The sequence below is a fragment of the Vipera ursinii genome, assembly GCF_947247035.1.
Source record: "Vipera ursinii genome assembly, chromosome: 6".
NCBI lineage: Eukaryota > Metazoa > Chordata > Lepidosauria > Squamata > Viperidae > Vipera > Vipera ursinii.
This window is the reverse complement of record NC_139515.1, coordinates 3,127,575-3,150,871: the sequence shown is the minus strand read 5'-3', so window position 1 is coordinate 3,150,871 and position 23,297 is coordinate 3,127,575. Positions and strand designations below refer to the sequence as shown.

The 23,297-nt window shown below is 42.9% G+C and overlaps 1 protein-coding gene across 4 annotated transcripts in view; it reads left to right on the top strand.

Moving 5' to 3' along the window:
- SLC26A5 (solute carrier family 26 member 5) overlaps window positions 1–23,297 on the top strand; it is a 306,769-nt gene that overhangs the window by 18,123 nt on the left and 265,349 nt on the right. For 3 of the 4 annotated variants that reach the window (XM_083365841.1, XM_083365840.1, XM_083365839.1), the window contains 14 exons: window positions 45–209; window positions 2,523–2,675; window positions 4,230–4,312; window positions 5,578–5,725; window positions 6,934–7,047; window positions 7,864–7,941; window positions 9,669–9,764; window positions 11,277–11,383; window positions 13,212–13,281; window positions 15,583–15,675; window positions 16,704–16,814; window positions 18,233–18,445; window positions 19,109–19,163; window positions 21,941–22,643. In XM_083365841.1, coding sequence (XP_083221967.1) covers window positions 45–209; window positions 2,523–2,675; window positions 4,230–4,312; window positions 5,578–5,725; window positions 6,934–7,047; window positions 7,864–7,941; window positions 9,669–9,764; window positions 11,277–11,383; window positions 13,212–13,281; window positions 15,583–15,675; window positions 16,704–16,814; window positions 18,233–18,445; window positions 19,109–19,163; window positions 21,941–22,071 — 1,617 coding nt within the window. In that variant the 3' untranslated portion in view covers window positions 22,072–22,643. Of the gene's footprint in view, window positions 1–44; window positions 210–2,522; window positions 2,676–4,229; window positions 4,313–5,577; window positions 5,726–6,933; window positions 7,048–7,863; window positions 7,942–9,668; window positions 9,765–11,276; window positions 11,384–13,211; window positions 13,282–15,582; window positions 15,676–16,703; window positions 16,815–18,232; window positions 18,446–19,108; window positions 19,164–21,940; window positions 22,644–23,297 lie in introns of those variants that run through there. The other variant, XR_014492870.1, reaches the window with a different exon arrangement.

The window sequence follows — 23,297 nt, the reverse complement described above, 5'->3', positions numbered from 1 at the left end:
GATTTCAATGACTCTTGCTAGAATGTGGGTTTTCTCCCTATTAGTTGTGTTTAGGACTGCTTCGTTTTGGATTTGTAGCCATCTACCTCACGGAGCCCCTTGTGCGTGGATTCACAACTGCAGCAGCTGTGCACGTGTTTACTTCTCAGCTGAAGTATCTGCTTGGGATTAACATCAGACGATTCAGTGGACCCCTGTCTGTTCTTTACGTAAGTATCTCTCTAATAATCACCTCTCCATACGATTGTCTATATCTATCAACTATATCTATCTATCGACAGATCTATATCATATCTAGCTAGCTAGCTAGCCATCCAACTATCCAGGGGTGGGATTCAGCTGGTTCACACTGGTTCAGTAGAACCGGTAGCTAAATTTTGCTGCATTCGGAAAACTGGATAGCTTCCAGAAGTCCAGTCTAGGCCTTGGAGGCCTGGAGGAGTGCATGGATGCCACTTCTGGAAGTCCGTTCTAGGCCTCGGAGGCCCAGGCCTATTTGAATAAGAGAACTGATAGTTCAGGTATTTGAATTCCACCACTGCATCTATCTATTTATCATCTATCTATCCATCTATAATATATTCTGTCTATATCATCTATCCATCTGACTCTGTCTATCTGTCTGTCTATCTATCTCAACTATGTCTATCGATAGATCTATATCTTATCTATTCATCCACCCATCCATCATCTATCTGTGTATTTATCTATCTATCTGTCTATCTATCTATGTCAACTATGTCTATCGATAGATCTAGATCTATTCATCCATCCATCCATCATCTGTCTCATCTATGTACTTACCTACTCTATCTATCTATCTATCTATCTATCTATCTATCTATCTATCTATCTATCTATCTCAACTATGTCTATCGATAGATCCATATCCATCCATCTCTATCTATCTATCTATCTATCTATCTATCTATCTATCTATCTATCTATCTATATCAACTGTCTATCGATAGATCTAGATCTATTCATCCATCCATCCATCCATCCATCCATCTGTTGTGATTCAGGGTCAGCCTGTGGGTTCGGCAGTTGGGTCGGACGACTCAGAGGAGGAGGGGGGTGTTGAAGAGCTTGCTGATGAGAGCCCTCAGCCAGGCCTCTCCCACCTGGTCACGACGGAGACCCAGCTATGTGAGCCTGACAGCGTGGATGAAGATGACCCACAGCTGGCCCTGTTCAAGGACGCCCGACGCAGGAGGCAGTCAATCAGGAGTAAACAGAGGAAGGCAATGGGGCTCCTCGGAAGGAGGCAGAGAGAAGCCACGCCCTGAACTGTATAAAAGGGGAATGCGTGGGAGGGCTGGTTTGCTGAAGGCAACCGCTTGAGAAGCTCCTGTTTCTTGGTTCGTGTCTTGTTTGTTTTTGTATCAATAAATTTGGCAGGCTTAATTCCAGCCTCTTGCCTTCTTGTAAAAGGGGTTGTCCCTGCCTTTTCTGCAGGGCCGGTAGCAGGCTGGTACAGAACACCATCATCTGTCTGTCTATCATCTTATCTATGTACTTACCTACTCTATCTAACAACTATGTCTATCGATAGATCCATATCCATCCATCCCTATCTATCTATCTATCATCTATGTACTTACCTACCCTACCTGTTTGTTGCAAGAATTGAGCATATCTAGGTTATTGAAAAGAAGGACTAGGGGTGACATGATCACAGTCTTCCAATATCTGACCCAAAAAAGAGGAATTCAACCCATTCTACAAAACACCTGAAGGCAGGGCAAGAAGCAACGAGGCAAGGAGAGAAGCAACCTAGAACTAAGGAGAAACTTCCTAACAGTGAGAACAATTAACCAGTGGCACTGCTTGCCTCCAGAAGTTGTGGGTGCTCCATCACTGGAGGCTCTTAAGAAGAAATTGGACAGATGTTTGTCTGAAATGGAACATGGTCTCCTGCTTGAGCTGGGGGGGGCGGTTGGACTAGAAGACCTCCCAAGTCCCTTCCAACTCTTATTATTCAGTTATTATTTTTACATATAACTCAAGGAGATGAACTTTCCAACACACCTTCCTTCTCCTGTTTCCCCCACAGCAACGACCCTGTGAGGTGGGTTGGGCTGAGAGTGACGGGGCCAAGGTCACCCATTTGCCTTTCGTGGCTAAGGCAGGACACGAACTCACGACCTCCTGCTTTCAACCCCGGTGCCTTAACCTCTAGTCTAGACCAATCTGGCTCCGTCTGTAATAGGATGCGTCACTTATTAGGCTGTCCCTGACCAATGGAACTTGAAAAGATGGGAATAAGCAAGCTGGTAGATTTCGTTTGGCCCTTTGCTTCCTACTTGCTTTGAAGAACACGACCAGTCCAAGGGAATATGGGAGTTGTAGTCCCGAGAACCCTTTGGAAGATTGCTCCTGTTGCAGTCCCAGAAGAATGGGATTGTTTTTTTCAGGCCACAGGCGAGTCTCTTTCACGGACCCCATCCAAAGCATCGGATAACTCTCCTAGTATCCCTGCAGACCTAATTTGGCTATCTTTCTGTCTTGTCTTATTTCAGAGTTTGATTGAGGTGTTCTCCAACATCACCAGAACCAACACGGCCACTTTAGTCGTCGGGCTCCTCTGCATCGTTCTGCTACTGAGCGGCAAAGAAATCAATGACCGTTTTAAGAAGAGGTTGGTGGTTCCGATTCCACTGGAGATCATTGTGGTAGGTCTGAAACCCTAGCTGAACCATTCGCTCGGAACCCAAAGCATCGAATGATAAGAGTTGGGGACCTCGGAGGTCTTCTAGTCCAACCCCCTGCTCCAGCAGGAGACCCTGGCCTATAACATTCCAGACCAGTGGCTGTCCGGTCTCATTTTGAAAGCCTCCAGTGATGGAGCACCCACAGCTTTTGAAGGCAAAGCTGTTCTGCTCGTTAATTGTTGTCACTGTCAGGAAGTTTCTCCTTAGTTCTAGGTTGCTTCTCCCTTTGCCTTGTTGCTTCTTTAGCGTCCTTCAGGTGTTTTGCAGAATAGCTTGACTCTCTCTTCTTTGGGGGCAGCCCCTGAGATATTGGACTGTTATCATGTCACCCCTAGTCCTTCTTTTCATTAACCTAGACATAATTCTTGCAACAAACAGATAGGTTAGGTAGGTAGACAGACAGACAGACACAGAGACAGACATAAATAGATACATAGATACATAAATAGATACATAAATACATTGTTAGATATAGATGATTGATAGATTTTTAAAAAGGTAAAGGTTCCCCCGCACATGTGTGCTAGTCGTTTCCGACTCTAGGGGCCGGTGCTCATCTCCGTTTCAAAGCCGAAGAGCCAGCGCTTGTCCGAGGACGTCTCCGTGGTCATGTGGCCGGCATGACTAGACGCCAAAGGCGCACGGAACGCTGTTACCTTCCCACCGGAGTGGTCCCTATTTTTCTACTTGCGTTTTTATGTGCTTTCGAACTGCTAGGTTGGCAGAAGCTGGGACGAGTAACAGGCGCTCACTCTGTTACGCGGCACTCGGGATTCGACCCGCCAAACTGCCGACCATCTGATCGACAAGCTCAGCGTCCTAACCCACTGAGATAACATAAATAGATGATTGATAGATGATGGATATATAGATACATAAATAGATACATAAATAAATACATTGATAGATGATAGATGATTGATAGATATAGATACATAAATAGATGATGGATAGATGATGGATACATAGATACATAAATAGATACATAAATACATTGATAGATGATTGATAGATAGATAGATAGATAGATAGATAGATAGATAGATGATAGATAGATAGATAGATGATAGATACATACATACATACATGATAGATAGATAGATAGATAGATAGATAGATAGATAGATAGATAGATAGATAGATAGATAGATAGATAGACAGACAGACAGACAGATAGATAGATAGATGGATGTAGCACTTAGACTTATATACCGCTTGCTCCTGCATTCCAGTCAAATGGCTCTCCAGTCAAATAGCTCTCCAGTCTCTTCTTGAAAGCCTCCAGTGATGGAGCACCCACAGCTTCTGGAGGCAAGCCCTTCCACTGACTGATTGCTCCCACCTTTAGGAAATTTCTCCTTAGTTCTAAGTTGCTTCCTTGGCTAGAAGATAACGATAGAAACAGGATTCCTTCTCTCAACTTTTGTTCCCAAATTCTTCCATCCGATCTCTTAAGTGTTTTGTTTTGTTTTGTGTGTGTGTGTGTGTGTGTGTGTGTGTGTGTGTGTGTTTAAGGTGGTCATCGGGACTGGAGTTTCAGCTGGAATGAATCTGTCCAAGACTTACAACGTCGACATTGTTGGGAACATTCCTAGTGGGTAAGCATGAAATATACGGGGGAGTGTATAGGGGGGGCTCCTCTGCCTACGATCGCAATTCAGCCCAAAATTTCTGCTACTACGCCAGAGAGTTGTTAAGCGAATGATTGCTCCATTTTAGGACCTTTCTTGTCACAGTTGCTAAGTGGATCACTGCCGTTGTTCTGTTAGTAACACAACTGTGAAATAAACCTGGCTCCCCCGTTCACTTTGCTTGCCAGAAGGTTGCAAAAGGGGATCACATGATCCCCAGGACACTGCGACCGACATAAATACGTGCCAGCTGCCAAGTGGTCAAATTTTGATCCCGTGATCCAGGTCCTAAGTGCGAAAACGGCTCGTGAGTCTCTTTTTCCAGTGCCGATGTAACTTTGAACGGTGGCTAAACGAATGGTTGGTAACCGCTACCTGTGTTCTTAGAGCCTCCCAATTTATAATAATAATAATAACAGTAACAACAACAATAATAATATAATAACAATATAATAAGGAGGAGAAAAAGAAGAAGAAAAAGGGAGGAGGAGGAGCAGAAGAAAGAAGAAGAGGAGGAGGAGGAGGAGGAGAATGGTGTTGGAAGGGACCTTGGAGGTCATCTAGTCCAACCCCCTGCTCAGGCAGGAAACCCTAGACCATTTCAGACAAATGGCTGTCCAGTCTCTTCTTAAAAACTTCCAGTGTTGGAGCATTCACCGCTTCTGGAGGCAGGTGGTTCCGCTGGTTAATTGTTCTAACTGTCAGGAAGTTTCTCCTTAGTTCTAAGGTTTCTTCTCTCCTTGATTAATTTAATTTAATTTTAATTTATTAATATTTCTATACCGCCCTTCTCCCGAAGGACTCAGGGCGGTGTACAGGGCAAGAGTAGTTTCCATCCGTTGCTTCTTGTCCTGTCTTCAGGTGCTTTGGAGAAGAGCTTGACTGCCTCTTCTTTGGGGCAGCCCCTGAGATACTGGAAGACTGCTATCATGTCCCCACTGGTCCTTCTCTTCATTAAACTGGACATCCCAAATCCAGCAACCCTTCCTTATATCTTTTAGCCTCCAGTCCCCTGATCCTCTTTGTTGCTCTTCTCTGCTCTCTTTCCGGAGTCTGAACATCTTTTTCACACCGTGGTGACCAAAACCGGATGCCGTATTCCAAGTGTGGCCTTACCAAGGCCTTGTAAAGTGGTATTAACCCTTCACGTGATCTTGATTCTCTCCCTCTGCTCATGCAGCCTAGCCCTGTAGCCCTGTAATGTAACTGATTTTCCCCCCCACTTCTTCTAGATTATCCCGTCCTCAAATTCCTGACGTCAGCCTGATCCCAGCAGTGTTTGTGGATGCCATTGCTATAGCCCTCGTAGGCTTCTCCATCACCATCTCCATGGCTAAAATCTTTGCTCTCAAGCACGGCTACACAGTTGATGGAAATCAGGTAACCGAATTGTAACCTCGGCCTTGCTGCTCGTGGCCTGGGTAACACTCTGCAATCGATGAAATGCGTTTCCCGGTACAAGCATTCCCCTTAGTGCTTTGAAGTTACAACAGCACCGAGAAAGAGTAACCTGCGACCAGTTTTCGTGCTTGCAGCCGTTGTGACATCCCCGTGGTCTCACGTGGTTAAAATTCGGACGCTTGGCCAGTGACTCGTATTTATGACGGTTGCAGCGTCCCCCTGGGGTCACTTGATTCCCCTTTTGCCACCTTCTGACAAGCGGAGCCAAGGGGAAGCCGCCGAACTCAGTGGCTGACGTAACACCTGCAATGATTCACTTAACCAGTGTGGCCAGAAAGGTCGTAAAGCGGGGCAAAGCTCCCTTACTAACTGTCTTGCTTTGGGGCTCAGTCATGGTTGTAAGTCCTCCTCCTCCTCCTCCTCCATCATTCCAGACACCCTACTCCCTTCTAGCACTGATGATGTTACCTAGTTGGGTCATGAAACGTCTGCCAGGAAACCACCAAGCTCAGAGAGCACCGAGGACCCCACAGTCGCTGTCCTCCTCCTCCTCCTCCTCCTCCATCATTCCACAACCCCCCCTCCCTTCTAGCACTGATGATGATACCTAGCTGGGTCATGAAACGTCTGCAAAAAAACAACCCAGCTCAGAGAGCACCAAGGACCCCGCAGTCCTCGTCGTCCTCCTCCTCCTCCATCATTCCAGACACCCTACTCCCTTCTAGCACTGATGATGTTACCTAGCTGGGTCATGAAACGTCTGCCAGGAAACCAGCAAGCTCAGAGAGCACCGAGGACCCCACAGTCCTCCTCCTCCTCCTCCTCCATCATTCCACAATACCCCCACCCTTCTAGCACTGATGGTGTTGCCTAATTAGGGTCATGAAATGTCTGCAAGAAAACAAGCAAGCTCAGAGAGCACCAAGGACCCTACAGTCCTCCTCCTCCTCCTCCTCCTCCATCATTCCACAAAGCCTACTCCCTTCTAGCACTGATGATGTTACCTAGCTGGGTCATGAAAGGTTTGCAAGAAAACAACCCAGCTCAGAGAGCACCAAAGGCCCCTCATTTCAGCCCTGAGCTACAAATATTCTCCCTCGTGGGGAATGTTAATCCGTCGTGCCACTGTGGTTTTCTTTAATCGTGTTTGTTACACGTCCTCTTCTCTCCCCTTTCTGTTCTCCCAGGAACTCATCGCGCTGGGCATCTGTAACTCCACCGGATCCTTTTTCCAGACCTTTGCTATCACCTGCTCGATGTCTCGGAGCCTCGTTCAGGAAGGCACCGGAGGGAAGACGCAGGTGGGAAAAATACCGACTTTTTTTAATCTGACACCTTTCCCTTTGGTTAAGGAGAGTTAAGAAAGGGTACGTGGCTGGTCCCGTTAAAAGGCATCCCCTTACTAGCTTGAGTAATGTCCCCGTTGTCACAGGATCAAAATTCAGCCACTTGGCAACTGGCTCATATTTCTGACGGTCGCAGTGTCCCGCTTAGCAACAGAAATTTGGGGTTCAGTTGTGACTGCAAGTCGAGGACCACCTGTCAGGACCCACCCCAAACCACGTCTTAGGAAGACAAAATTCTTGGAGTCAAATCTATTCCAAAAAGAATCTTTACTATGACATGCTTGGTTGTAGGAAACGAGACAGGACTTAACATTATTCCACGAAGTAAACCCTTATAAAGAGTTCCCGGTTTAACCCCCCTTAACCCCATTTGGTCAGTCCCCCATCCTTCCTCTCGTATCATCCATCTCGTGGGAAAAAGGAACTTAGGACCCTTCATGTTTATTGCTCTCTTCCGTGACACAAGCCAGATGCTAGCCCCCCCTTTTGTTTCCCCAGTTCAAAAGGCTTCTCCTTTCCTTTGAAATGCCTAATACCGGTTCAATACACATCCATTCTCTTCTCTTCGGGAGATGGCAGAATCCATGGAATAATGTTTGAAACATTCCATTTATGAATATGATATAAATGGATTCTGACACCACCTGTGTATGGCACTTGTACGTAAAATTGTCAGGTTGATTAGCTGAACTTCATCTGAGAAGCAGATACATCCTGACCTAGACCTTATACTTAACAAAAAAGTTTCTCTGATTTTTTATTTTTGTTCAGATTGCAGGAACTCTGTCCTCCATTATGGTTTTCTTGGTGATCCTTGCCATTGGTTACCTCTTTTCACCTTTGCCACAGGTAAGTGGGTCTCTAGAGGTCTAAATAAGCAGCGTTGAAATTCCTGTTGACCGTGCCACAATATCTGCGTCTGTTAAACCGAGCTTTCTTACGGCTTGGTTGTCTCAGAATTGGAAACCCACATCATAGGTAAATGTTAGATACTTTAATCCTGTATCCTTCTCCACATAAACACCACTAGCTTTTTCTAAAGTTCTCTCTGAATTCAGGAAGTCCCCAGGCTAAGAATGTCTTGGTTTAAGGACGAGCCGTGGTTAAGAACAGAGCCTGTTGTAGCAAAATTCGAGTTGAATACACGTTGATTCAAATCCATCACACAATGCTATTTTGGCGCATGGTGGTTAGAATGCAGCATTGCAGGCTGACTCTGCCCACAGAGTTCAATCCTGATAGGGCTCAAGATTGACTCAGCCTTCCATCCTTCCGAGGTCGGTAAAAGGAGGACCCAGATTGTTGGGAGAAATATAGGCTGACTCTTTAAACCGCTCAGAGAGGGCTGTAAGGCACTGTGAAGCGGTATATAAGCCTTAAGTGCTGAGTGCTATTACTACATCATAATACTGTAACAGCTCATATACAAATTTGACTTAAGAAGAGACTTTGGCAATTTGTTGTCCCAACAGAAGATTGCCTATGTCCTTAATTACAGTGAATATATTTTATTATGCTTTCTCATCAGATCGAAGAAACTGTTTGCAATTGACAGATTTAAACTAGTTTGTCAGCAAGCAGGCACACCCAGTTGTTGTTTTTTTAGTCCCATTTATATCCCCCCCTTCTCCGAAGACTCAGGGCGGCTTACAATCTAAGAAGCACAAATCAATGTGCTTAGCAGTAGCCTTCATTCTATGTATATGCCTGCTTATTAGGGCTTTCACACACACACACCCAAGCGGCATTATTACAAAGTCAGCTTATTGCCCCCAACAATCTGGGTCCTCATTTTACCTACCTGGGAAGGATGGAAGGCTGAGTCAACCTTGAGCCTGGTGGGACTCGAACTTGCACGAATTGCAGGCAGCTGGTGTTACTTAAGGAGGCATTAGCCCACTGCTCCACCAAGATAGATAGATAGATAGATAGATAGATAGATAGATATGGATAGATAATAGCCATATGATGATAGATGATTGATAGATAGATAGATAGACAGACAGACAGACAGATATAGATGATAGATGAATGATATACATAGATGATAGATAGCAATAGCACTTAGATTTATACACCGCTTCACAGTGCTTTACAGCCCTCTCTTAAGCAGTTTACAGAGTCAGCTTAATTGCCCCCAACAATCTGGGTCCTCATTTTACCTACCTCGGAAGGATGGAAGGCTGAGTCAACCTTGAGCCTGGTGGGACTCGAACCTGCACTGATTGCAGGCAGCTGGTGTTACTTAAGGAGGCATTAGCCCACGGCTCCACCAAGGTTAGTTTCAGGCTAACCTTTTTTTAAAAAGGCAAAAACTAGGAAAGCAGCCATCTGAAAGATATTGCTGGCAGTTGTCATAAAAGCATCTCATCGGTTTCTGAGAAACGCGCGCCCAGAAAAAAAATCAAAGTATTTCTTGTTTCCTTGAATGCTTTATTCTTGTCACGTTTGGAATTATTATTATTATTATTTTTTTGAAGGCATGCACACGGCTAGATGCTTGGAATGATTTTTTACATGAATTCAGACCAAAAAGTAAATAAATAAATCATACTATTCTCAAATTGTTTTCTTAGACTGTGCTGGCCGCAATTGTGATGGTCAATCTGAAAGGCATGTTCAAACAGTTTGCAGATATCGCCCACTTTTGGAGAACCAGCAAGATTGAACTGGTGAGTGATTTTTCTTCAGTTTTTTACCCCTTATTTTTAACTTGCTGCACTTAGTCCTGCATTCCCCTGTCGCTGTTACATTGCACAAGGAAAAACATCCATCTAAGAATCAATTCATTCAAGTACAATGATGCTTCAGGATCTGGGAGGGGAATGGAATGGAATAGAACAGAATTGAAACAGAACTGGAACAGAACAGAAGAACAGAACAGAACAGAATAGAATAGAATAGAATAGAATAATGGAATGAAGAATAGAATAGAATAATAGAATGAAGAATAGAATAATGGAATGGAAAATAGAATGGAATGGAATAGAATAGAATAGAATAGAATAATTAGAATAGAATAGAATAGAATAGAATAGAATAGGATAATGGAATGAAGAATAGAATAGAATAATAGAATGAAGAATAGAATAGAAGAATAGAATGAAGAATAGAATAATGGAATGAAAAATAGAATAGAATAGAATAGAATAGAATAGAATAGAATAGAATAGAATAGAATAATGGAATTAAGAATATGGTCTTGGTCTCTAAGAGAAGTCAATATGATAAATAGAATAGAATAGAATAGAACATATGGAATAGAATGGAATGGAATGGAATGGAATGGAATAGAACAGAATAGAATAGAGCTGGAAGGGACCTTGGAGGTCTTCTAGTCCAGCCCCCAGTTCAAACAGGAGAACCGATACCATCTCAGACATGTGACTGTCCAGTCCCTTCTTAAAAACCTCCAGTGATGGAGCAGCCACAATTTCTGGAGGCAAGCAGTTCCACTGGATCCTTCTGTGGGTTTGTGTTTGAGGGTCTTTTTAGCTAGTGACAGGATCAGGGAAGAATTCGTGCTTTGTTTTGCATCAATAAATTGAAAAACATTTAGAAACCTGCGTCCGATTAGTTCGTTCGGTATAAATTGCCACACGTGGAAATGGAGAAACAGTTAGCCTGCTGCCATTTCAAGACTGTCTCAAGCCCAGACGGTCACATTGAAAAACAATAAAGTGTATGTCCCGAAGGTGCTTTTTTCAGGAGGCAACTGGACTTCCTTTGTTTTTCTTTGAAGAGGTTTCGCTTCTCATCCCAGAAGCTTCTTCAGGTTCTGACCGAATGGCGGGGAACGGAAGGATTTATCCTCCTTGCAGACAGCTGGTCGTTTGCCTTCTTTTAGCGAGTTGTTGAGGCACTGGGAGGTTTACCTGTGTCCTCAGGGTCACCTGAGTGGTGCAAATGGCTGTGGAGTCTTCTCCAAGTGGTCTCAACGACTCTTTAAAAGAAGGCAAAGGACCAGCTCTCTGCAAGGAGTATAAATCCTTCCATTCCCCACAATCCAGTCAGAGCTGAAGAAGCTTCTGGGATGAAAAGTGAAACATCTTCAAAGAAAAAAAAACATGTTGCCCCCGAAAAAGCACCTTTGGGACAACCATGAGCTGGATGGACTGAGAATCTCCAGAGACAATAAACTGTATATTACAGATTGGATGATTCTTTGATTTTATTTTTTTTAGGCCATTTGGATTGTAGCTTTTCTTGCCTCGGTGTTTCTGGGGCTAGATTACGGCTTGCTCACCTCGATCTCGTTTGCCGTGGTTACCATTGTCTACAGGACCCAAAGGTGACATTTAACTTTTCAACTCGTAAAAGAAAGTTCTCGGTTTGTTTTTTACACTTTTCTTTCTTTCTTTCTTTCCTTTCCTTCCTTCCTTCCTTCCTTCCTTCCTTCCTTCCTTCCTTCCTTCCTTCCTTCCCTCTCTGCTTTCTTTTGCCCATCTTGTTGCCTGCCCCTTCTTTCTTTCTTTCTTTCTTTCTTTCTTTCTTTCTTTCTTTCTTCCTTCCTTCCTTCCTTCCTTCCTTCCTTCCTTCCTTCTCTCCCTCCCTCCTTTCTGCTTCCTTTTGCCCATCTCGTTGACTGACCCCTTTCTTTCTTTCTTTCTTTCTTTCTTTCTTTCTTTCTTTCTTTCTTTCTTTCTTTCTTTCTCTTTCTTCCTTCCTTCCTTCCTTCCTTCCTTCCTTCCTTCCTTCCTTCCTTCTCTCCCTCCCTCCTTTCTGCTTCCTTTTGCCCATCTCGTTGACTGACCCCTTTCTTTCTTTCTTTCTTTCTTTCTTTCTTTCTTTCTTTCTTTCTTTCTTTCTTTCTTTCTTTCTTTCTTTCTCCTTCTTTCTTTCTCTTTCTTCCTTCCTTCCTTCCTTCCTTCCTTCCTTCCTTCCTTCTCTCCCTCCCTCCTTTCTGCTTCCTTTTGCCCATCTCGTTGACTGACCCCTTTCTTTCTTTCTTTCTTTCTTTCTTTCTTTCTTTCTTTCTTTCTTTCTTTCTTTCTTCCTTCTTTCTTTCTCTTTCTTCCTTCCTTCCTTCCTTCCTTCCTTCCTTCCTTCCTTCCTTCCTTCCTTCCTTCCTTCCTTCCTTCTCTCCCTCCCTCCTTTCTGCTTCCTTTTGCCCATCTCGTTGACTGAACCCTTTCTTTCTTTCTTTCTTTCTTTCTTTCTTTCTTTCTTTCTTTCTTTCTTCCTTCCTTCTTTCTTTCTTTCTTTTTTTCTTTCTTTTTATTTAATTTGTTTATTTAATTCACTTACTTCATTGATTTGATTCAGTTTCGAATCTCGCCTTTTTATCCCAAGTAACTCAAGGCAGCAAAACGGTCCTAATACAGGTTAGTCCTCAATTTACGGCCGCAGTCGAGCCCAAAATTTAGGTCGCTAAGTGAGACGTTGGGTTAAGTGACTTTCGTCCCATTTTTACGACTTTTCCTGCCACCTTTGTTAAGCGAATCACCGCGGGGGGGGCAAGTTAGTAACACGGTTTTGAAGTGAATCTGCCTTTCCCTTTGACTTTGCTTGTCGGAAGGTCGCCAGAGGGGATCGCGAGACACACTCCGTCATAAGTGTGAGTCAGCTGCCAAGCACCCGAATGTAAATCACGCGACCGTTGAGGATGCTGCAACGGTCACAACTCTGAAAAACGGTCCTCAAGTCACTTTTTTCCAGTGTTGGGAAAAAAAGTTGGAAGGGACCTTGGAGGTCATCTAGTCCAACCCCCTGCTCAGGCAGGAAACCCATGACCATTTCAGACAAATGACTGTCCAGCCTCTTCTTAAAAACTTCCAGTGTTGGAGCACCCACAGCTTCTGGAGGCAGGTGGTTCCGCGGGTTAATTGTCCTCACTGTCAGGAAATGTCTTGTAAAGGCTTGGATTATATAACTGCTTATTTTTGTTAGCTGAAGTTTGCCTACTTTATTTCTTGATCGGTGAGTCAGGTTCAAAGCAGGAGAACCTGTTTTGATAGTGAAGATAAACTTTGGACACAGCCAGTAAAGTGACAGGTTTGGTGTGTTTTTTAAGAAAAAAATATTTCTAAGAATTCTGCCCCACTCAAGTACACCAGGTCCTGAGATTTCTCCACTCTAAACCAAATAACATGTTCTATGTCTGTCGTTTTCCTCCACAGCCCCCAGTATAGAATCCTCGGCCAGATTCATAACACGGATATTTATTGTGATGTGGAACTGTACAAAGAGGTAAGAGATCTGGGACTCCGGAAGACACACAAAATTAATGAGTTCAGTTAAAAATGGGCCGGTTCAATAGGGACCTCACGGGGTACCTTCCACGCATACTCCGGCCTTGCCACTTCTGATCCACGAAAGAAAAGGTTCTTGCAGGAATCCTCAATAGATTGATTGGGTTGAACTAAAGCTAGGAAGAATTTGTCCAGAAGATCAAAAGCTTTCCAAATCAGATTCCACCTCAGAAGGTTTCCAGATCAGAAAGGTTGATCCACGCTTCGGAATCCATCTCAGGTTTCCAGATCTAAGGCTGATCCATACTTCAGAATCCACTGATGGAAAGCTGATGGTCCAGGATTGAGAGCCAAATGCTGCACAATGGGGTGAGCGCCCGTTCTTTGCTCCAGCTCCTGTCCACCCAGCAGTTTGAAAGCATGCAAATGCGAGTAGATAAATAGGTACCACTTTGGTGAGAAGGTAACCGTGTTCCGTGTGCCTCGGTCTATAGCCATGCTGGTTACGTGACCACGGAAGCATCTTTGGACCAATGCTGGCTTTTTACGCTAGGAAACAGAGATAAACATCACCCCCTCGAATCAGACACAACTGGTCAAGGGGAACTTTTGCCTTGATCCATGAAGTATTATATAAAGTATACATAAAGCACGCAATGCGTTCTTTAGCATAAGCTTGCTCTGAGAATCTGCCATTCTGCATGCAGGATGGTAAGGATTAGAAAGGCTCCGTGTAAAAATTATGTAATCCTAATTTGACAAGCGTTTTTCTTGCCAAGCCAGCTGGCTTGCCAGTTTTGTTTGCTGCAGATGTGTTGTGAAAGTTGTTGGTCTTTATTAGGACAAAGAAGATTAAACAGCTCTGCTTCGCTTGGGAAAGTCTGTTCTGTACCAGCCTGCTATCGGCCCTGCAGAAAAGGCAGGGACAACCCCTTTACAAACGGCAAGAGGCTGGAATTAAGCCTGCCAAATTTATTAAGATAAAACAGAGCAAAACAAGACACCAACCATGATACAGGAACTATGAAACAGGAACTAATCAAGCGGTTGCCTTCAGCAAACCAGCCCTCCCACGCATTCCCCTTTTATACAGTTCAGGGCGTGGCTTCTCTCTGCCTCCTTCCGAGGTGCCCCATTGCCTTCCTCTGTTTACTCCTGATTGACTGCCTCCTGCGTCGGGCGTCCTTGAACAGGGCCAGCTGTGGGTCATCTTCATCCACGCTGTCAGGCTCACACAGCTGGGTCTCCATCGTGACCAGGTGGGAGGGGCCTGGCTGAGGGCTCTCATCAGCAAGATCTTCAACACCCCCCTCCTCCTCCTCTGAGTTGTCCGACCCAACTGCCGAACCCACAGGCTGACCCTGAATCACAACAAAGTCATCCCAACGACTAGAACATAAGTTTAGCGGTCTGCCCAAAAAAAAAGGAGAATTTTGCTGCAAATTTGGAGTGTAAACAATCCATGAAGGCAACGTTTATAACTGCCAATTAACTTGGGAATAAACCTCGCCAGAATTAGGGAAGCGTGGACAGGAAAATATGTTTTGACGGGGGGAGGAGAGCAAAATTTACAGTGTTTTAGGATTGTACAAATACAATTCTATTTTTAATCCTTAAAAAAAAAAGGGGGGGGGGCTTTCCCATTTTTTCCCAGACACAGAAATAACCTCTGCAACTTTTGTGTCCAGAAAAATAGTCCCGTAGAAACGCTAATCTTTTGATTTTGCGTTAGCAAGAAGGCCATCCAGGAAATGGAATCACCTCCTTTTCTAAGATTAAACAAGTAGCAGAATGGGTGTTTAAAGTTTCGAATCTTGCAGAAATGTCTAAGATTTCTGCTTATTTGAAAGATCATTCACAGGAAAGATATATTTCAGTTTGGAGGAGATGGATAAATTATATTCAAAACAAATATGGGACTAAAAAGTTCCATTTAGCTTATGAGTAGATTTTAGTGGGATATTGTTATTGGCACGTTGTTTGTAGTTATGTTAAAGGGGAGTTAAAGCGCATTATGAATTTGGTTAATTGTATATTATGCATAATTTTTATTTAGAATAGGATTATTGTAATTATAATCCTGTATTTAGCTCGGGGAAGTGGGGGGGGGAAGTGGGTGGGTTTGGGGTGGGAGGGATTTGGGGATATATTGTAAAATTTTGTTTTTGTAAAACTCTTTAATAAAAAAAAAAATAAAGATTAAACAAGTAGCTATTCCTGCAGGTTCTGCTGAATTTAATTCTGTGCAAACTTAACCAGGATCCCCCTTACGACTTGTTTTAATTCTGCCACAATTTAGGTAAAAGAATGTCCTGGGATTAAAATATTCCAGGCCAACGCACCGCTCTATTTTGCCAACAGTGAGTTATTTACCAGCGCATTGAAAAGAAAGGTAAACGAATTTATTTCTTCCTGTTATTCATTCCACTGTCCAATTGTACAAGGAAACTCATGAAACAGACCTTTGTTGGGCTCTAGAATTACAGACTTTGGTGGGTGGGGAGACAGGAAGAGAGTGGTGTTCTCAATCTTAAAAAAAAAACAAACCAAAAACCTGCACTTAGAGAGTTAAGACTAGCATTTCTACGTAAGATGCCGGTTTTATTCTTCCCCGCTTTTTAAAAAAATGAGACAAAGGTGAGGACGGTGATACTCAAATATTTTATGTCTTCCACTGCGGTTTTCAATGGTACAGTCCAGGACAGGTAAATCTTGACTGATGGTCAGAACTGAGCCCAAAATTTAGGTTGCTAAGTGAGACAGTTCTCAAGGGAGTTTGGCCCCCTTTTACGCCCTCCCTTGCCACAGTCGTTAAGTGAGTCAGTGCAGGGTTGTCAATTTAGTAACGTGGTTGTTAAGTGAATCTGCCTTTCCCCATGGACTTTGCTGGTCAGAAGCTTGGAAAATAACCCCGGGACACTGCGACCATCATAAATAGGAGTCAGTTGCCGAGCGTCTGAACATTGATTATATTATAACAGGGCTCTTCAAACTTGGCCTTTTGACGACTGGTGGACTTCAACTCCCAGAATTCCTCAGCCAGCGTGCCCGGCTGAGGAATTCTGGGAGGGGTCTTCAAACTTGGCCCTTTGATGACTTGTGGACTTCAACTCCCAGAATTCCTCAGCCAGCGTGCCTGGCTGAGGAATTCTGGGAGTTGAAGTCCACCAGTCGTCAAAGGGCCAAGTTTGAAGACCTCCTACTTGTGGACTTCAACTCCCAGAGTTCCTCAGCCAGCGTGCCTGGCTGAGGAATTCTGGGAGTTGAAGTCCACCAGTCGTCAAAGGGCCAAGTTTGAAGACCTCCTACTTGTGGACTTCAACTCCCAGAGTTCCTCAGCCAGGCACGCTGGCGTTCCTTTGGCTTCTGTTGCGAGGTGAGACAAATCTTCCTGAGATTTTCCTTTCTGTTGGGGGGCAGACTGGTGTTGATCCGGGTAAAATATCGGCAGCCAAGAAAAAAGCACGAAAAAGACACGACAGGGAACTGAAGCGGCTGGATGAACAGCAGAAGAAAGCCATCTTGAAGTTGGTAAGTTTGAAACACATTGGGGAATACAGACTGGCTTGGGTTTCAGAGTCACTGATTGGAATAGTATAGTAGTAGTAGTAGTAGTAGGTAGTAGTAGTAATATGGAATGGAATAGAATTTGGAATGGAATGGAATAGAACAGAACAGAAATAAGAATAGAATTAGAAATAGAATAGAATAGAATAGAATTAAGAATAGAATAGAACAGAAATAAGAATAGAATAGAATAGAATAGAATAGAATAGAATAGAATAGAATAGAAATAAGGATAGAATAGAAATAAGAATAGAATGGAATAGAATAGAATAGAACAGAATAGAATAGAACAGAACAGAAATAATAGAATAGAAAAGAATAGAATAGAATAGAATAGAATAGAATAGAATAGAATAGAATAGAAAAGAAATAAGGATAGAATAGAAATAAGAATAGAATTAGAATAGAATAGAATAGAATAGAATAGAATAGAATAGAATAGAATAGAATAGAATAGAATAGAATAGAATATAGGAATGAAGAATAGAATAGAATAGAATAGAATAGAAAATATGGAATGAATAGAATAGAATAGAATAGAATAGAATAAAATAATGAAGAATAGAATAGAATAGAACAGAACAGAACAGAACAGAATAGAACAGAACAGAACAGAACAGAACAGAACAGAACCTTGGAGGTCTTCTATTCCAGCCCCCTGCTAAGAGATTTGCACCAATAAAGGGAGAATACAGGTATTCCTCGACTTACAACCACAACTGACACCCACACACACCCACACATTTCTGTTGCTAAGTGAGACATTCGTCTAGTGAGCTTTGCCCCATTTTATGACGTCTCTTGCCCTAGTTCTTAAATGAATCATTGCAGTCGTTCAGTTAGTAACATGATTGTTAAGTGAGATTTTTAAGAAGAGGCTAGACAGTCACCTGTCTGAAATGGTGTAGGTTCTCCTGCTTGAGCAGGGGGCTGGACTAGAAGACCTCCAAGGTCCCTTCCACCTTTTAGTCTATTCTAATTCTGATTGATTTTGCTTCTCAGAGGATCACAAAAGGAGATCCTGTGAGTGGATTTCAATTCTTAAACTTTTGTTTGGTTTGGTTTTGGTATTCTTCTTCACGTTCACTATTTCCTCACTAACATAATATGCAGGACACAGGTCAATAATTTGCGCGTAGACTTAGTAGTTTAAAGAGGGCAAAGTGTCACAACTCATTTTATAGTAATGTATTAATCAGTATTCAATAGAGGGGATAACGTGTGTATGTGCTGTTCGTTGGGTTTTTTTTAATGCACCTTTTTAAATATTTTCATTGTTTTGTCTCCTTTTTTTTTGTCTTCGTTTGTCTTTTTTCCTGTCGCCTGGTATTTCGTATTGACACCTTGTCTCGAACGAAACGGAAAAAAAAATATTTAAAAAGACGAAAGACATGGAGCGCGGTATCAAGCATGAGGTATTGCAAAATGAAGTCTCACTTAACGGGAAATTCTCAGCGGCCGAAGCAACTCCGGAAAATGACTCTCCGGAGGAAATGGAACATTTTATGATGTCGGGAAGCCACGTCCACTCCATCATTCTCGATTTTTCACCCGTGAACTTTGTGGATTCCGTTGGAGCAAAAGCCCTTCACTCGGTACGTACTGCCTGGGGACTGGAGGTTAAAACATACAAGGAACGGTTGCTGGAATTGGGTATGTCTAGTTTAATGAAGAGAAGGACCAGGGGAGACAAGATAGCGGTCTTCCAGTATCTCAGGGCCTGCCCCAAAGAAGAGGGAGTCAAGCAATTCTCCAAAGCCCCTGAAGGCAGGACAAGAAGCAACGGATGGAATAATCAAGGAGAGAAGCAACCTGGAACTCAGGAGAAACTGCCTGACAGTTAGAACAATTAACCAGTGGAACAACCTGCCACCAGAAGCGGTGAATGAATACCGGTTTTAATCGCTCCTTCTGCCAATGAAGCAGCTGCTTAATTATATGCTCTTTCATGCACTCGGAGGAGAAGTGGGCCAAGTTAAAATGATACAGAATAAGAGAAGAAACAGAGCTGGAAAGGGACCTTGGAGGTCTTCTAGTCCAACCCCCTACTCAGGCAGGAGATCTATACCGTTTCAGACAAATGGTTGTCCAGTCTCTCCTTAAAAACTTGCAGTGTTGGAGCATTCACAACTTCTGCAGAAGTTGTGGAAATCAACTTGTAAGAGGGAATTTTCATAGCAGATTGATAATCATGGAATGGATGAGCTTTGCTAAATCCTGAAAAAGTAACCGAAAGTTATTTTCTTTCCCTGTTGCAGATTATAAAAGAATACGAAGAAATTGGGGTTTCGGTCTGTATAACGGCCTGCAATAGTAAGTCGGAGAAGCGTGGGTTAAATTTTCCTACAGTCATTAGGACATTGATGTTCTGTCTAGTATTCGTCAACCTGATGCCTCCCAAATTTACTACACCGGAATTCTTACCTAGCCAAACATGATGGGTGGAAGTTCACCATGTTCTTTAACCACCAAGTGAGGTCTTTGTTGTTGTTAGTTGCGAAGTCATGTCTGACCCCTCGCGACCCCATGGACAATGTTCCTCCAGGCCTTCCTGTCCTCTGCCATCTTCTGGAGTCCATTTAAGCTCACGCCTCCTGCTTCGGTGACTCCATCCAGCCACCTCCTTCTCTGTCGTCCCCTTCTTCTCTTGCCCTCAACCTTTCCCAGCATGATGCTCTTCTCCAGTGAGTCCTTCCTTCTCATTAGGTGGCCAAAGGATTTGAGCTTCAAAGTGAGGTCTTACATCACAGCAAGTAAGATAAGTGATTCCTTGCAGAATTGGAATTATACGAGTACATATTTGCATTTGTACAGATAGTCCTTTAACGATCCTTCGAAGTTACAACAGCGCTGAAAAAAAAGTTGACTTAGGACCCATTTTCACACTAACGACTGTTGCAGCCTCCCCCCTGATCAAAATCAAAAGTGTCGAAAAGTGTCAGTGTCAAAATTCGGACGCTCGGCAACTGGGTCATACTTAAAATAGGGCAAAATCCGCTTAAACTAATGTCTCACTTAGGGGCAGAAATGTTGGCTTCAGTTGCGTCCGTCAGTCGAGGATGAGCTGGGCTTACAAATATCTATTTTGCAAAATGTTTTGGAAAAGTGGAAGGTTCCCAAAAGGCGAAAGGTGAAAAAACCTTTTTTTTAAAAAGAGAAAAATATACCGTATATCAGTATTGGACTCCAGTTAAAGGTAAAATGTGAGAGAGAAAGAGAGAGAGGCGTAGTTTTAAATAAACTTTTGACGCTTGTGCCAAAAAGTTGATATTATTCCCAAGGGCTTTAGCTGAGTGCAGAACAGTCCTTCCTCCATAAACAACTGAACGTGTCAGGATCGTGAGCCAAATAAAGCTTTCCCTGACAGAAATCATCAACTCTTCCCCAAGGAAGGAAAACATTTTTTTGCTTTCGCTTGTAAGAATTATACTGCGTAGCTTTGCATAACTGCGTTTCTCAAACCTGAGTAAATTACTCCAAATAGGGTAAAAGTGACTTTTGTTTGAGAAACACAAACCTGTTACCCAATCACAACAGGAACATTTGAATAGAACAGAAGCTGGAAGGGACCCTGGAGGTCTTCTAGTCCAGCCCCCTGCTCAAGCGGGAGAACCTAAATCATCTCAGACAAGTGAATGTCTTCTAGCCTCTTCTTAAAAACCTCCAGTGATGGAGCGCACATGATTTCTGGTGGCAAGCTGTTCCACTGGTTAATTGTCCTCACTGTCAGAAAGTTTCTCCTTAGTTCTACGTTGCTTCTCTCCTTGATCACCTTCCATCCATTGTTTCTCATCCTTCCCTCTGGTGCTTTGCAGAATAATTTGACCCCCTCTTCTTTGGGGCAGCCCCTCAAATACCGGAACGCTGCTATCATGTCTCCCCTATTTCTTCTTTTCTTTAGACTGGCCAAGCCCAAGTCCCGCAGCCGTTCTTCGTATGTTTTAGTCTCCAGGCCTTGGATCATCTTAGTTGCTCTTCTCTGAATTTTTACCAAGGTCTCAACATCTTTTTTTGGGATGTGGTGACCAAAACTGGCTGCAGTATTTCAGGTGTGGCCTCACTAGGGCTCTACAAAGCGGTACTGACACTTCGTGTGATCTTGATTCTATGCCTCTGTTTATACAGCCCAGGATTGGATTAGCTTTTAAATATGGACTTTCTGACAAACAGTAAAAAGGTCTTTCCGATAAGTGGTAAAAAGGATTTTCTGATAAGAGACTTTGGCTAACGAAGGAAAGGGTTAGGGAAACAATGGGGGAACAGGAATTAACACTGATTTGAAATGACACGCAGTTGTCCCTTTATACGTTTTACTAAGTTTGACTGTAAGATAAAATACAGAAGGAGCCAAATGTTAGGAAACCAAGATATTTTATTCCATACATTTCATGTAAGTTTCGTCATTTATTTTATTCAATTTCTTTGCCGCCCATCTCGCTTATGAGGCAACTTCTTGGGCGGCTTTACAACGTTTAAAATAAAACTCTCTATGTATGTGTGTGTGTGTGTGTGTGTGTGTGTGTATACATACACACACACACACACATACATACAGTATATATATTTATATAATAAAACAAAATTTAATATAAAATTTATATAAAATTTAATATATATATCGAATCTCAGAAGGGTATAGCTGACTGAGGACGACTAAGGAGTCAGAAATGCATCTCAGTTTCCCTTTAATTCTTTGTTAGTAATTTACACAAATATATATATATATATATATATATATATATATATATATATATATATATATATATATATATATATATATATCCACAATAAAATTGATAGTAAATCATACTATCAGATATATACAGATTAGATTATAAGATAGAATACAGAAGAAACAAAAGTTAGAAAACTCCGAACTCGGCAAAATTTAGCTACCAGTTCTACCGAATCCGTGCGAACCGGATGAATTCCACCACTGGGTTGTATCTCAAGGACTACCTGTATAAGGACTCACCACTGGGTTGTATCTCAAGGACTACCTGTATCTTAAATGAATACCTGACTCTTGCTATCTAATACATGCCTGAAAGTGTGTGTGTGTGTTGTTTTTTTCCTTTTATTCCCACCAGGCTCTGTCATGGACAACCTCACCAGACTGCATTTTTTTGAGAAAGCAGCCTTATGGGACTTGTTCTTCCCGAGCGTTCACGACGCTGTCCTGGCCAGGCAAGCGATGGGCTTCTCTTCCACCTATCTCTAACTCAACTGCTCCGTTGTGAACCACGTGGATCTGTTTCCAAGGGCTCATGTAGACAATTTATTTAATTTGCACAGACGAGCGAGCCTAAGACAAGCCACTCCTACGGGTAAGGTGTGTCTGCACCGCACCGCACCAGCCTGTCCCCTGCCGGCCCTGGGTTCGAAGACTCCGGAAGCCTTAATCCTTTCAAACGTTGTCGCTGAATTCAAAACTTGTCGATGGGAGCGTGGGATAAATGCAAAGATGATTTGTAGAGCGCCTGAAGGTTTCGTGTGTTTTACTGCGTACGCTTGGCGGTGTTTTTGTTTTGGGTTAGCTTGCCAGAAAATATTAATATCATTTTAACAGTGTATTCCTGGCAAGAATTGGGGTGACCGTTGAAAGGAGCTGTTGTGTGTGTGTGTGTGTGTATGTGTGTGAGAGAGAGAGAGAGAGAGAGAGAGAGCTCCTCTAACTTGAAAATGCAAGCCGTTTCCAGATTTTCAATGCAAAGCTGTTTCCAGATGGAGAAATCAGTGGTTTTCGTCTGGTGGCTACTAAGATAAGCATAAACATTTTGTTTTGAAAGAGCACTTTAGCTGTTTTTTTTAAAATTATTATGACTCCAGAGTTAACGGATTATTTTCCATGTTAAGGAGGTTACTGTTCTGAACCAGTGCTAACCTTAAGCAAGGTGTATTTAAAATTAGCTGGGAAATGAATGAGACAAATACACAGTGCAACTGCTTAGGGGTAAAAAAAAAAAGAGAGAGAGAACGTAGCACCCAAAATCTACTTTTTTTACACCTAAAGCTAGCTAGGTGCAGTTACTGCAGCTAGCTAGGAATTGTCTGGAAAGAAAGGAAAAAAATGGAAGAAATGGCATTTTCCGAAGTAGGGGATCCCGCCTGATGCGTTTTCCGCGCAGTGACGTATCGTTTGAAGTCCCAAGAAGATTGTTCTGAAAATCTCAAATTTGTGCCACGCCCGAGGAAGTTGGGTTTCTTGAGACGATGCTCAACGCAGGGTGGGATCGGTGAACAAGCATCGCAATTTAGGTTGGTTGCAAAAAGGGACAATTTTGTTTTGTTGCGTAGCACGCAGCTGGGGTGCCCTGTATGCGGTTTTAGTTCAATACTGCTTCTTCTCAGGGTAAAATACAGGGTTGGGACATTGCCGCCGCCACCACCACATAACCGAAAAATTAAAAAACTAAATGGAGGAATTGAGCGGAAGATTTGATTTCT